Raw genomic sequence first — 15,444 nt, forward strand, 5'->3', positions numbered from 1 at the left:
AAACGGAGCACGCCACGCTGCACAGCAGCAGGCCCCGGCCCACAGCGCTGAGAGCGGAGGGCGGAGGGCCTCACGCGCGCGGCGGCGCGTAGGAGGCGACGGCGGCTGCGCCCACTCCCCCTCGTTCCCGCGCCCCGCCGCTCGCCGCCCGCAGCCGGGCGCCGGCGCGCTCGGCTCTTTCCGCCGCCGCCGCTGCCGCGCGCTGCCCCGTGCGCTCCGGCACCTTCGGCAATTTCCGTCGGGACCTGGCCGCCATTTTCTCTCCGCTTGTGTGTCTCGCCGGCTGCGTGGCTCGGTTCTTGTGAGCGAAGCTTTGTCCGGTTCGGCAATGGACGGGTAGGTAACGAGGCCGGCGAGGAGGTGTGCGAGAGGGGAGTGGGGCCCGCCTTCGGCCTGATCCGGGGTCGGGCCGAAACCCCCCGGCGGTCCCTCCCCAGGGCTGGGCTGCCGTTACCCAACCCCCGCCCCATCGCACACACCCCTCCTTGGGCTTCCCCCTGGCGGGCTCTGGTCGAGAAAACGGGAAGAAAGCGGGCTTGTGGACTCGGCAGGCGTTGGGGAGACGGCGGGGCGACGACCCCGGGGAGACAGCGGGCCCCGGCGGGGCAGCGGGGGATGGGCTCTGGGGGGTCCCAGGACGTCTCGCCCGGCCCTGCCCCCTCTAGGAGCCATTTCGATCCGTAACCTGGGACCCGGACCGCGGGCGAGCGGCGCGGCTGGGAGCGGGTGTAGCGGCGGGAGAGCGAGGCCTGCGTGGGAGGCTCCCTGCGGAGAGAGAGGCCGCCCCCACCTAGGCCCCCCCAAGCCGTCCCAAGCCTCCCCGGTTTCGCCCGGCCCGGCCCGCCCCGGCTGGGGGAGATGCCGGTGGCGGGAGCTCCCGGGAAGGCTGAGTGGGAGCCGCGGGGGAAGGGGGGGGCGGGGAGGCGTGCGGTGGCGGGAGGAAGGGGGAGGGCAGATGTCACACTCCTTTGTTTTCACTGGAGTCCGCTAGTGGGGGCGGGAGGCTGAAAAAACGCCTTTCTGTGTGGCCTAAGATCGTTCCAAGCTTGGCAGAAGGGCCCAGCAATTAAATCATCTCAAAAACGAAGTGTTTGTGGTCGACATCAGTCACATGGGCAAAGGCCAAGAGCCATGGCAGAAACAAGAGTAGATAGTCAACACAGGGCCATATTTTCAGCTACTTTGACCAGTTTCTGGAAAAACAAAAACAACTCCAAAAAGCCAGAGCCGTGCTGCATCTTTGAGGCTGGCGATAGTGCTAAGTGAGGTGAGGCAAGGGCTTCGGGAAATGATACGGACCAGGGTCTCCCTGGTACTTAACGCTCCCCATCTGAAAAGATTCTTTAATAATTTAACTCATTGTTAGAAAGGAGGCACCCTTTAGGGTGAAAATATAGCCGTATTCATCCCGTTTGGGGGCATAGGAAAACAGTATCACTTAAAAAGTACGTTTATTGGAATCATTGACAGTATTTGAAGGGTCAGAAGTAAAATGTGAGTTTATTTTAATCATCTGGAGTTCGGTATTTTGTGAAGAAACTAAGTGCAGGTCACATAAAAGTTAACAGATTAACAAAATTTGAATCTTCCTAGAGGTTCTCTGGAGATTATTTTCCAGATGAAACAAATCCAGAGAAGTTCACTCTTTCCCCCAGATAAATATGGAAATAGATGGCAAAACTTGCCCTGGAATTCATGTTTCCTGTTTCTATCAAGATTACTAAAGAGTTAAGTTTTAAATCAAAGGGTAAAGGGGTATTAATAGGCTTTGGGGGTTTGTTCAGTTTGCTATTTGAAGTGTTAAAAAATACCAAAAGTGTGGTGAGTTTCATCACACCTTTGAAAGTCATTTCTAGAAAGCCAAGTTGATTATGTGCCACTGACCATCTTTGTTTTCTGTCTGCGTTGTGAGTGGAAAATTCATGAATGATGAAGTACCCTAAAAAGTTTCAAACAATGACCATTTGAAGAACAAGAGGTTGAAACTTGTTTTTTTCATTACAGAATTGTCACTGAAGTTGCAGTTGGCGTGAAGGTAGGAAAAAAGTTTAAAACTAATGAAAACTGGATTCCTCAGTCAACTGAGCATATTATCATCATTAGTGGAAACTTTCTGTTGGCTTTTGAAAACTATAATACAGCTTACAAAATTCAAGTGTAAAGTGTTTTGTTCAATTTTTAAAGTTGGTTTATATAAATAGTTTTAATCTAAATAGACAACAACCATAAATTTTTTTAGAAAGGCAGCCTATGAGAATAACATTTTAAAATAGTTATGAATGATGTTCAAGGAATTTAAAAAGCTTTCAGACATGGCTTCTTGTGAATAGAAAATAACCCAATTTTCTGAGAGGATATGATGGTTTTAAATGGACAGATAAGTGATTTGACCTAAATCATATAATTTTAGTAATCTAAGATTTTTTTAGCTCTGCTTTTGTCTTACGAAGACTAAAATATTTTCACCAATAATAAGCCTCATTAGAAATCAGTTACTCTGATCTTTAAAGAGAAAAGAAACTTGTTTAGGCAGTTAGCTTCAAATTTGAGTCAGAAGTTATAAAGCTGGTTTGTGTGTCTGTTAAAGAAAGATAGGCCTTATGGTAGAGATTGTTTGGAATCTTTCCTCACTCACTATGGCCAGGAAAACTACTCATACTTTAAACGTTAGTTCTACTGCTTAGGCGTTTCATTTCCTTGAATCCTTGCATATTTTAACATCGTGATTTATTATAAATTTTGTTTGTAAGCCTTTCTGCCCTCTTAGGGCATGGTTCTTGTCTTAAATCTTCAATTTTCCAAGCCTGACACCATCTTCCAAGCCTAGTACTAAGATACTTGTTGGATGCAATGACATTGAATGCAGTGACATTTCCCCCCTTCAAGTGTGGGTAGTCTTGAGAGGCTGTGTGCTTAGTCCAGTTATGCTGATTGTTCCAAATAATTTTTGGAATTCTTAAAATTTCATCCATAACAGTGTGATATTAATCAGAACGCTTTTGGAGATATTTTGCGTTTTGCTTATTTTCTGTCCTCTGTATCTAGTAAACTAAGTACTTGTCCATGCTTTAATATTTAGGCTTGTCAAGTTCATATTATGTAGATTAGGGGAAAAATGATGAGTGGGAAGGTGTATTTATTTTTATTTGGCAATGCTGTTTTCTAAGTTGAGAGTGCAAGATGTAGATATTACAGTTACCATCCAAACAGCCTCTGGAAGTGAATTTTTTAAAAGAATAAATGATTCAAGTCTGAGTTGTCAGCTGTTACTGGATGAGGAGAAAAGGAACTCACAGGACCCCGAACAAGCAGAGAGAAATGAGGATGCCTGGAAGAGGATGTACATATTGGGTTTATTGGCAGTTTTCTGTATTAGTAGTTTGAAGAGAAAACATTAGAAAATGATATAAAAGTAATTGCTAGCCAATTTTTTTGTCCAGTGTTTAATATAAAAGTTTTGATAACTAAAGTTATGTTTTAAATAATTTTCTAGGATAATGGTTAAGAATTTTTGCTTTGGCGTCAGACTTAGGTACAAGTAATTAAGCTTTTATGAAATAAAAAAAAAAATGTGCATGGTTAAAAAAAATTTAAAGTGAAAAGTATTTCTCCCTGATATCAAGTCCTGTTTCTTAGGTGTAGATAATTATGTTAACATTATTTTTGGTGCATTTTTTCCTGAAATTATTAGTTTATATATTAGCACACATATAAACATCCTTGTTTAGCGACACATATGGATTCATGCCGTGTGTACTGGTCCATATCTTGTCGTTAAAAAAAGCTTTATTGAGATACAATTTGACATAAACTGCATATATTTAAGGTATACTAGTGTTTTGACATGTATACCCCTATGGAACTATCACCACAATCAAGATAATGAACCCCAGAAGTATCATTTTGCCCTTTTGTAATCTCTCCCATCTGCCTTTCTTTCCCCAAGCAACCACTGATCTGCTTTCTGTCACTATAGATGAGTTTGCAATTTTTAGAATTTTAAACAAATAGTCATACAGTATGTACCTTCTTTTTGCCTGGATTATGCCACTCAGCATAATTATTTTGGGATTTCACCCATATTGTGTATCAGTAGTTCATTTCTTTTTATTGCTTTGTAGTATTGCATTGTATGGATATACAGCGATTTGTTTATCCACTCAACTCTTGATGGACATTTGGATTGTCTCCAGTTTTGGGCTATAATAAGTAAAGCTTCTGTGAACATTCCTGTGCAGGTCTTTTTGTGAATGTAAGCTTTCATTCCTCTTGGGGAAATACCTATGATTGGAATGGCTAGACCATATGGTTAGGCATATGTTTAACTTTTTAAGAAACTGCAAACTATTTTCTAAAGTGGTTATACTATTTTACATTGCCACCAGCAGGGTATGAGATTTCCAGTCCATCTACATCCTCTCCAGTGCCTGTTGTCTGGTTTTTTTTGATTATAGAGATTCTAGTGGATGTGAAGTCGTAATCTTTGTGGTTTTCATTTGCATTTCTCTAATGTCTTTGGTGCTGAACATCTTTTCATGGGCTGTTTTCAAGCTGTGTATCATCTTTGGTACAGTGTCTTTTTAAATTTCTTGTCCACTTTTTAAATTGATTTATTTCTTTGAGTTTTGAGAAGTCTACATTTCTGGTTACAAGTTCTTTATCAGATATATGGTTTAAAATATTTTCTGCCACTTGTGTTTTCATTCTCTCCACAGTGTTTTGAAGAGCAGTAGTGCAGCAGTTTTTAATTCCGATGAATTTCAGTTTACCAGGTGTTCTGTGGTGTGTATTTTTTTTTGGTTTGGTGTGGCTCCTGCTTTTGGTCATATCTAAGCCATCTTGGTGTAACCCAAGGTCACGATGATTTTCTTCTCTTTTTTCTAATAGAGGTTTTACAGTTTTTAGTTTTGCATTTAAGTCTTTTGAATTAATTTTTTTAATATGGTGCAATGTATGAATCAAGGTTTTTTGGGTTTCCATATGGACACTTTTTCTAGCAACACTCATTGAAAAGACTATTTTTTTCATTGAACTGGCTTTGCACCTGTGTCAAAAATCAGTTATGTATGTACGTATGATTCTGTTTCTGTACTGTATTCTCGTCCATTGACCCATTTTTGTCTACCTAGTAGACAAAAGCGTACTGTTTTAATTACTGTAGTTTTATATTAAATCTTGAAATCAAGTAGAACTTTGTTCTTTTTCAAAGTTGTTTTGGCTCTTCTGGGTCCTTCACATTTTCCTGTGAGTCAGTTTCTACAAAAAGGCCTGCTGGGATTTAATTGACATTAACTTGAATCAGTAGAGCAATTTGGGGAAAATTAACATCTTAATGTTGAGTTTTCTCATCCACGAACACAATTTATCTTTCCATTTACTTAGGTCTTTCATTTCTTTCAGCATTGTTTTAGTTTTCACTGTATAGATTTTGTATTTTTTTGGTCAGATTTAGCCTTATTTTGTGTTTTTTGGTGCTATTTTAAAGTAATTTAAAAAATCAGGGCTTCCCTGGTGGCGCAGTGGTTGAGAGTCCGCCTGTCGATGCAGGGGACACGGGTTCGTGTCCTGGTCCGGGAAGATCCCACATGCTGCGGAGCGGCTGGGTCCGTGAGCCATGGCCGCTGAGCCTGCGCATCTGGAACCTGTGCTCCGCAGCGGGAGAGGCCACAGCAGTGAGAGAGAGGCCTGCGTACCGCAAAAAAAAAAATCAAATATGTATTTGTTATTAATATATAGAAATACAGATTATTTATGCCCATTGCTCTTGTATTCAGCACCTTTGCCAAACTCATTTATTAGATCGAACAGCTATTTGGTAGATGCTGTCAGATTTTATATATACACTGTTTTATATATACACTGTTCATCATATTTATTATCTGGATGCCTTTTGTTTTTCTTGCCTGTGGCATCTAGTACAATATTTAAATGATGAGAGCAGGCCGCCTTACTTTTTTCCTGATATTAGGGTAAATTACTTAAATGATATATTTTTTTCTTAAAAGTTTGGTACAGTTCACTAGTGAAGCTGTGTGGGCCTGGCGTTTTCTTTGTGGGAAGGTTTTAAACCACATTCAATTTATTGAATAGATATAGGACTATTCACATTATTCTGGAGTGAGCTTTGGTAATTTTGTTTTAATAGAATTAGTCTGTTTCATCAGAGTTGCTGAACTTATTTGCATAGGGTTGTTTGTTGTATTACATTTTAATATTTTTATTATCTGTAGAATCTATAGTGATGTTGCCTCTCTTGTTCCTGGTATTGATAGTGTCTTTTCCCTATCAGTCTGGCTAAAGATTTATTTATTTCATTAATATAAAACAGAAATCAGCTTTTGGTTTCATGGAGTTTTCTCTTTCCCATTTTATTGATTTCTTCTGTTTTAATGTTTTTCTGCTTTGTATTTAGTTTGCTCTCTTCTTAGTTAACATTGAAGTTGATGTAGTTGACATATCTTTTCTAATATAGAGAGGTTTAATGCCATGTATTTTCATACAAGTGTTGCTTTCATGACATCCCTCAAATTTTGACGTTTATACTTCTTTTCATTCAGTTCAAAATACATTCCAATATGCTTCTTTATTTCTTTGACCCATGGGTTATTGAGAAGTATTTGATTTCCAAGTATTTGGAATTTTCCATGTATTTTTCTGTTATTTATTTCTAATTTAATTCCATTGTGCTTAGAGAACATTTTGTAAGACTTGAATCTTTGTAATTATTTTATTGTTTTATGGTTCAAATATATATCCTGTTTTAAGTGCATTTGATAGGGATGTGCATTCTGTTATTGTTGTGTTCTATGCATGTCAATTAGGTCATGTTTATTGGTAGTGTTGCTCAAGTGAGCTGCCTTTCCTGATTTTTTATTGTTCTGTCACTTATTGAGAAAACAATATTGAAATCTCCTATATTGTGTATTTGTTTGTTTTTCCTTGCAGTTCTACCAGTTTTTGCTTTATGTTTTTGAAGTTATAATTAGCACATAAACGTTCAGGATTACTATGTCCTCTTGATTCATTGACCCCTTTATTATTATGCAGTGACCTTTTTTATCCCTGGTAATCTATTTTGCTTTAAAATTTAAAATTTTTAAAAATTTCTTTGCTTTCTTTTTTTAAAATTTCTTTGCTTACTTTTTCTGATATTAATACAGCCATCTTGGCTTTCTTTTGAATACAGTTTACATGGTATATCTTTTTCCATTATCTTACTTTCACACTATTTGTATCCTTAGATTTTAAAGTGTATTTCCTGTAGACAGCATAAAATAGAGACTTGATTTTTAAATCCTATCTTACACCCTCTTCTTTTGGTTGTTGAGACCCTTCACAGTCACTATTGTTATATTAATATGGTTAGTTTTAAAAGTACCACTTTGTTGTTTTGTCTCTTATGTTCTTCATTCCCTTTTTTTTTCCTGCTTTCTTTTGGATTGAGTAATTTTTTTAATTCCATTTTAATCTCTTTAGCTGATTAGCTTATAGCTGTTTTGTTATGTTGATAGCTGTTTTAGGATTTATAGCATACATCTTTAATTTATCACAGTCTTAACTCAAGTAGTATTTATGCTACTTTACATATACTATGTGAATATTAGAATACTTCTCCCCCTTTGGCCTCTGTACTATTATTATAACATTTTACTTCTATGTGTTATAAATTCTATACGGCATTCTTTTTATTTGTTTAAACAGCCATTTATCTTTTTAAAAGATTTAAACAACAAGACAAATAATCTTCTACTTTACCCTTAACATAGTTATGCACATGCATTGGATACTTAGGGAGGATTTTCTGCAGATTTCCAGAGTTCTCTCCGTGCAACTCTCTTTGGAACTCTGCCATACAAACTCTAGTTGCTTTGGTCCCCCTGGATTCTTGCCTCTTTCTTAACTCTCAGGGAGTTTTCCAAGTTCGACTTGGTTTCCTTATCTGAGCTGTGCCTTGACCTGGACTTTTTCTCAAGTAAGCTGGGACGATGATGGCCTTACCCCATGGTTGTTTTCTGACTCTGGGGGATCATTGTTCATCATTGTCTGATGTCCAGTGGTCTTGAAGAACATCGTTCTATATATTATGTGTGATTTTCTTTTTCTTTTATTTTTTTTCTCAGTTGGGCAAACTGGCTCATGTTATACCTTCTTGGCCAAAATTAGAAGTTCATTTTTTAAAAAAAAATTATGTAATATTTCTGCAGTAATAGATTTATCTTATTCTTTGTTCTGTGGATGCACCACAGTGTAGTTGCTTGACATACCACAATTTAGATCCACATTGATGAACATTTTGGTTTGATTCCCTTTGCAGTTAAAAATAGAAGCATACTAAAAATAGAAGTAAAAATGCAGTGTCAAATGAAATTTACAATTAAAAAGTTTGTTAAAACCACAATGCCACAAGTTTCTTTACTCATTTGTTTTCTACAGTTGTGTATGGGAGTGCCTGTTCTTCTACACCCTTACCAATCCTGGGTTTTAATAAAAATTTAGAATACTAGCTAATTTCACGGGAAAAAAAAAAAGTTTTGTAATTTGAAATGGGTGAGATTTTTAAAATTTGACTTTCTGTTTCTGTGAACTGCCTCTTTGTATATGTGATCTATTTCAATGATTATCTTGTTTGTTACAACTCTATATAAAAAGAAAATTGATTCATATACATCATAGGTACTTTTTCTTACAGTTTATTACTTTTTTACCTCATACAGTTTTGGGCATCTAGGCGTGTTTGAATTATGAAGTAGTATAATTTATTTTTTTTGTCTCTGATACGTAAACATTTTTAATTTCAGTTTCCTTAAAATTGAGATTATAAATTCTGAAGATTAAAAGTGATTATGCATAAAAAGTATTTTCCGTGAATTAGGTCCTTTGTTAATGTTAACCAATTTATACTACATAAAGAACAAACAATTTTTATAGCTTTAGGGTATGTTGAAATCTCATTTTTCATTATCCTTATAAATGTGCTGTAGATTTCACTCAGTTCTCAATGATTTTAGACTCCTTTCTATTTGGTCAGGTCAGTGAGACTGTAAAACAAGAAAGGAAATTTGTGAATTTTTAATATGAAGTTTGTTGCATTTGTTTAAAATGTTTTTTTATGTTCTTTGTAATTTGTTTCAGAGGTTTCATTTCTGTACTCTTAACCATTTTTGCCTTTGAAATTTTTGCAGAATAATGGGCCCAAGTAGTTAGCTTTTTTCAAGTTAAATTTCACTAGAATTTTGAAAGCACTGGTTGTAAATTGCTGAATGCACAGTTTTAAGTTGTGATATGACTATTTTATTCATCATCATTGGCTTTCCTAGACAATTACAGTAAAATAATGCTAAAGAAAACTTTTTTTTAATAGTTGAACATAACTGATTTATAATAGGTAGGTTAAGAAAAACTGTGTTGTTTGGGTTTTTAGATTTTGAGTTTTCTTAAAATGTTACATAATGCTTGCTAGGGTATTTGTATTAGAATTTCAAATTAGAGACATTAGTGTGTCTGCTGAATGTCAGCACTGTGTTAAAGACTGGTGATTCAGAGACATTAAGAATAGAATATATGTGTCTTGAGGGCAGAGACCTTTTTTGTTTTATTGTTTCTGTGTCATCAGTAGTGCCTGTTAAATAGTACATACTCAGTATATATTTAATGACTATTGAAGGGTCTCTGGCTTCAACATGCTCATAATCTCATGAGCCACTTATCAGTAAAAAGGTAAATATCAATTTTATTGCACAACATTCTTCCTTTTTGCTGGAGATCCAAAAGAGCTGTATCTCTAGAACCTCATCTAGTTGAAGAAACAAATATACAAGGTTTAAGCAAATGCCCTATGGCTACGTTTAGGGAAGATTGGTTGGTAGAATCAGAGTAGATTTCATGAAATCAGTGGATTGTGACCTGTGTATTGTAAATGTTTGGGAGCAGAAGTGAGCAGTATATGCTGAGGGGAAGACATGGCCAAAGTTTTGTCAATAGGCTGGCACAAATTCATAGCCCTTGAACAAGTTAGCTGAATGATGGATTTTACAGCGAAGGGTTTGTGTAATATATGGGAGGGAGAGTAAAAATAGAATGGCCGATAGGTTGGAGAAAATTTCAAGTATTTCATGTGGTAGGCAGTATTCCATATATCTGTAAGCTTCCATACATGAAAGTAGCTCATTATTCTGCTATCTTTAGAATGTGGAGACTGAGCTGCAAAATAGTTGGCTTTGGTACTGTATGGAGCACCATGAATTAGAATATAGTCGTTAACTATTCTAATCTCTTACTTGGTCCATTTGTGTTCCTGAACTGTAATAGCTTTCTTAATTTAGTTTCGGAGATACTTCATTAAGGGCTAAGGTGGTTAGGTAATATTTTTACTTTAAAAGTAATAAAATACAACAGTTATGAAAGGTATGTGTTTTTGAGCAATGATTCGTCTTATAACTGTTATGGTGAATTTTAAACATTAAAAAAAGACACAGTAGTATCACGAAGCGTTATTTATATGTCACTCAGCCCCAACAATCATCAACGAACAACCCATTGCTAAAACTTAGGAGATCCACACTCTACTTTTCTCCTCCTGTATTATTTTGAGAAAAATTCCAGATTATTTGTTTCATCCATAAATGTTTTGGTGTGTCTCTTTAAAAGATAGGGTCAGTCCTCCCTCTCTTTCTGTTTTAAAGAAATACAATCACAGTACTGTTAGTGCACCCCCCCCAAAAAAATAGCAACAATTGCTTAATGTTCTTAAGTGCCAGATTTGTAAGATTTCTATTTGTCTCATGAAAGTCATAATATTTTTACAGAGTTCATTTTTCGTGGTGGGGAGGGATCAGGATCAAATAAGAACACATTCAGTAAATTGACATGCCTTTTAAATTTCTTTCACTTTACGAATTCTCCTTTTATCACTGTGAGGTTTTTCATAATTACATTTTATTGTTGAAGAAAACTGGTTGTTGGTCTTACAGAGTTGTCCATAGTCTGCATATACTGATTGTATTCTGATGTTGTAATTGTTATGTTGTCCATATAGTCAGTTGGTAGATGGATCTACAGACCATCAGGTTCTCTTTCTGTTTTTAGTAATATTTTATAAGTGGTGATATGTTTTTCCATTAGAAGATATGATATCTGATTTTTTTTGCATATGTCTGTGTGATGTTTTTTCCAAGAACATTTTGTAATAACTTTTTCTTCAATTTGTTTATGCTCAGCATAGTTTGCTCAATAGACATCTGTTTGTCAGTATTCTGAAAGGATATATACAAAGAAGTATATCTTGAAAGTCCAATTAAATTTTCTATAATAGAAATATATTAAAATTGAACATAAATTGGCATTACTGATGGTGGACAAGAAATTTTTTTCAATGAAGGGCTTGTCAAATTAAAAGCACGTGATGTAGAATTAACAGACTAGAGTTGGCCTCTAACATTGAACAAGGTAACCTCTGAGTTTCAGTTTTACAACTTTTAAGATGGGTTTAACAGGACCTACCTCAGAAATTATGTTGAAGATTGAATAATATGTAAAAGATTTAGCACAGAATGGCTGTAAGTGCTCAAATGATGGTGATGCTTGGTATTGTAGTTCTTTAATTTGTCAATCCTATTTAGAAGGAGCCCTTTATTAGAAGTCAACTTTGAAGTTTTTATTTTTTGTTACTGATTTCTAGGAGTTTTTGTATATTGTGGGTACTAAAGCTTTGTTAGTTATATATGGTACAGATAAATTCCTTCCTGTCTGTGGCTTGATTTTTTTGCATTGATGAATAGAGTAGGAAATTTTAACATTAAATTTACGTTTTAGTTTTAAGAAATCTTTCTTAAACTCAAGGTTTGATACTATATAGTCTTCTGGATTTTATTTTGAAAATTTTTAAATTTTGATTTTCACATTTAGGGCCTCAGTTTACATGTAATTTAATTTTTGTGTAATGTGTTGTAAATGGCTAACAAATCTGGTACAAACTCAGTTGAATGGTTCATATTTTCCTACTGATCTGCAGTGTTAGTTGTCAGGTTTCCATATATGTGTGAAACTTTCCCTGGGGTATCTCTTGTTTCATTGTCTATTACTGTCTTACTACCCAAATGTCTTAATTTAACGTGGCATCACAGTAAGTTTTGGAATCTTGGAGAGTGAATTTTGCAACTTCAAAATTGTCTTGGCATTTTCTTCACTGTATATATATTTTTAAGATCAGTTGGCTAAGTTCCATGAAGACTTTTCAGGTTTTGATTATAGTTGTACTAAATTTATAAGTTAATTGGAGAGTATTGTATTTGTATTATCAAAAAAATAAGATGGCAGAGCTGGAGAGAACAGTGATATTTTTCTTTGAAGAATTTTTCCTTTACTTCTCCGTACTATTTTGTTTAATGCTTAATGCAGAAACTTAATGCTTTAGGCAAAAAGGAAAATTCACTGATAATTAATTAATTCACTGATAATTTTACCAAAGCTAATCAGCACTGTATGTACTTCCCATCATTTTCCCTACATGTTAGAAGGATTTTTAAAAGCTTATGTGTAGGCATGAGGAAAGAGAGATGCTTCTTTGCCAGTTTGATTTTTTTCCAAAGTTATTGATTTACTTTTCTATTCTATTTACTTTTCTATTGATTTACTTTTCTATTATTGATGTACTTTTCTATTTCCCAGAATTTTATAGCATTTTTAAATTCTCCCTTTTTAAATTTTTATTAACAGTACACATTCATATTTTATCTTTTTTCTTTTTTTTTTTCCTTATCAGAGACCTTATTTTACTGGTCTTTTCAAAGTACCAGCTTTTGTTAATTTTTTTTGTTTGTTTCATGATTCACTAATTTATGTTTTTCTTTTTTTGCCCACACTAGATCTATTTTACTGTATTATTATTTTTTGTCCACTTTAAATTCCATCCCGAACATGTTTATTTTCTTGTTTAAAAATACATTCAAGGTGAAGAAAGATCAGTTGATAGTTTGGGCAGTAAGCTTTTGACTTTTAAGAGTTCCCTTTTTTCTTTTTTCTTTTTTTTTTTTTTAAGATTGAGGTGTAATTGATGTAGAAACATTGTGTTATTTTCAGGTGCACAACATGAATTGATGTATGTATATATTGTGAAATGATTACCAGAATAAGTTTAGTTAACATCCATCACCACACATAGTTAAATTATTTTCCTTGTGATGGGGATTTCTAAGATTTATTCTCTGCAACTTTCAAATATACAGTATTATTAACTATTATCAGCATGCGGTACATTATATCGTCAGGAGTCATTTATGTCATAACTCCGAGTTTGTACCTTTTGACCACCACCTTCACTAATTCCTATCACCCCTCCGTCCCTCCCTAAAAGGCCTGGCTGTGCTTCTGGATACCACTGTTTTCTGTATCTGTGAGTTCAGTGTTTTGGGTTTTTGTTTGTTTTTTTAAGAATCTACATATAAATGAGATCATATGGTGTTTGTCTTTCTCTGACTTGTTTCACTTAGCCTAATGACCTCATTTGCATGTTGTTGCAAATGGTAGGATTTTCTTCTGTTTATAGCTGAATAGTATTTCATTGTATAGATTAACCACATTTTCTTCATGCGTTGATGGAGACCTAGGTTGTTCCCATGTCTTGACTGTTGTAAATAGTGCTACAATGAATACAGGGTGCAGATATCTTTTATAGATAGTGATTTTATTTCTTTCGGGTAAATACTTAGGTGGTATTGTTGGATCATACAGTTGTACTTTTTAAAATTTTTTGAGGAACCTGTTTTCCTTTTCCTTAGTGGGTACACCAATTTACATTCCCATCATCAGTGCACAAGTCTTCCTTTTTCTCCACATCCTCGACAGTGCTTGTTATTTCTTATTTTTTTGGTAATATCCATTCTAACAGGTGTGAGGTGATATCTCATTGTGGTTTTGATTGGCATTTCCCTGATTAGTGATGTTGAGCACCTTTTCATGTTCCTGTTGGTTGGTTGTGTGTCTTTGGAAGAATGTCTATTGTGTCTTCTTTGATCATACTGTTCATTTTTTCTGAGTAGTATGAGTTCTTTATTTTTGATACTAACTTTCTATCTATGATTTGTAAATATTTTTTCCCATTCAGTAGGTTGCCTTTTCATCTTGTTGGTGGGTTCCTTTGCTCTGCAGCAGCTAAAAGTTTGATATAGTCTAAATTTATTTTTGCTTTTGTTGTCTTTGCTTTTGGTGTCAAAGCCAAAAAGTCATTGCTAAGACTGATGCCAAGGGGCTTAGTTATACTAAATCTTTAGTTTGATAAGGATTGCATTGAATCTGTAGATTGTTTTGGGTAGTGTGAACATTTTAACAGTATTCTTCCAGTCCATGAGCATGGAATATCTTTCCACTTATTTGTGTCTTCTTCAATGTGTTTCATCAACATCTTACAGCTTTTTCACTTTTTTAAGCTTTGTGAAAGATTCAAGGTATACAAAAGTAGGGTGAATGGTATAATAATATACTTCCTTTGCCTTCCTGTGGGAGAATATTAAAGCAGATCTCGGTGATTATTTTATATCATTCCTAAATACTTCAATGTGTATTTCTAATAGATATAATCTCTTAAAGATGACATTTATATCATCATACCTAATAAAATTTTAAATAAGTTTTTCCTTTTTTATTGAAGTATATTTGACATACAATATTATGTTAGTTTTAGGTGTATAACATAATGATTCAAAATTTACATACATTACAGATTGATCACCATAACCATCTGTCACTGTAAAAAATTATTAATTATATTCCCCAAGCTGTACATTACATCCCAGTAACTTATTTATTTTATAACTGGAAGTTGGTATCACTTAATCCCCTTCACTTATTTTGCCCAATCCCACCCCATCACTAAAATAATTTCTTAATATCATCTAATGTCTAACAGTAGTCAGTTTCCCAGTCACTTTAAAGAAGTCTTTTATATTTTCTCTTTGAATCAGGGATCAAGGAAAGTCAACATGTTGATTTGGTTCTTTTAAGTCTATTTATGTCAGTTTTCCTTCTCCCTCCCCCTTTCTTGATTTTCTTTTTTAGAGAAACTGGGTCATCTATTCTGTACAATTTTCTGAAAATTATAATTTTGCTGATTATACCTTCATGTTGTCATTTTGTGTGTTTCCCATGTCTTGTATTTCCTGTGTACTTGTAGTTAGATGAGGCTTGATCGGATTCAGGTTTAATTTTTAGCAAGAATATTTTATAAATGTACTCTGTAATTTCTAATGTATCACACCAGGAGGAACATGTCTAGTTACCTCTTTGTGATGTTTTATCAGTAGGTTCAGTACTGACATTTATCAGTAGGTTCAAGTGTCCTCAGCTTGATGCATCCAGTGTAGAGTGCTCTATCATCCTTTCACCTAGTGGGCTTTAGTAGCTGATAATTGAGTAATTTCATTGGGTATTGCAAAAATGGTGATATTATTT

The 15,444-nt window shown here is 35.4% G+C and overlaps 1 protein-coding gene across 4 annotated transcripts in view; it reads left to right on the plus strand.

Annotated features, from left to right (window-relative positions):
• The first annotated feature begins 207 nt into the window (after nucleotides 1-207).
• Nucleotides 208-15,444, plus strand: part of PTBP2 (polypyrimidine tract binding protein 2) — an 83,432-nt gene continuing 68,195 nt past the window's right edge. For all 4 annotated transcript variants that reach the window (XM_067726985.1, XM_067726986.1, XM_067726987.1 and 1 more), the window contains exons 1-2: nucleotides 208-336; nucleotides 2,005-2,035. In XM_067726985.1, coding sequence (XP_067583086.1) covers nucleotides 329-336; nucleotides 2,005-2,035 — 39 coding nt within the window. In that variant the 5' untranslated portion in view covers nucleotides 208-328. The remainder of the gene's footprint in view (nucleotides 337-2,004; nucleotides 2,036-15,444) is intronic.

The sequence above is a fragment of the Pseudorca crassidens genome, chromosome 2, assembly GCF_039906515.1.
Source record: "Pseudorca crassidens isolate mPseCra1 chromosome 2, mPseCra1.hap1, whole genome shotgun sequence".
Taxonomy (NCBI): Eukaryota; Metazoa; Chordata; class Mammalia; order Artiodactyla; family Delphinidae; genus Pseudorca; species Pseudorca crassidens.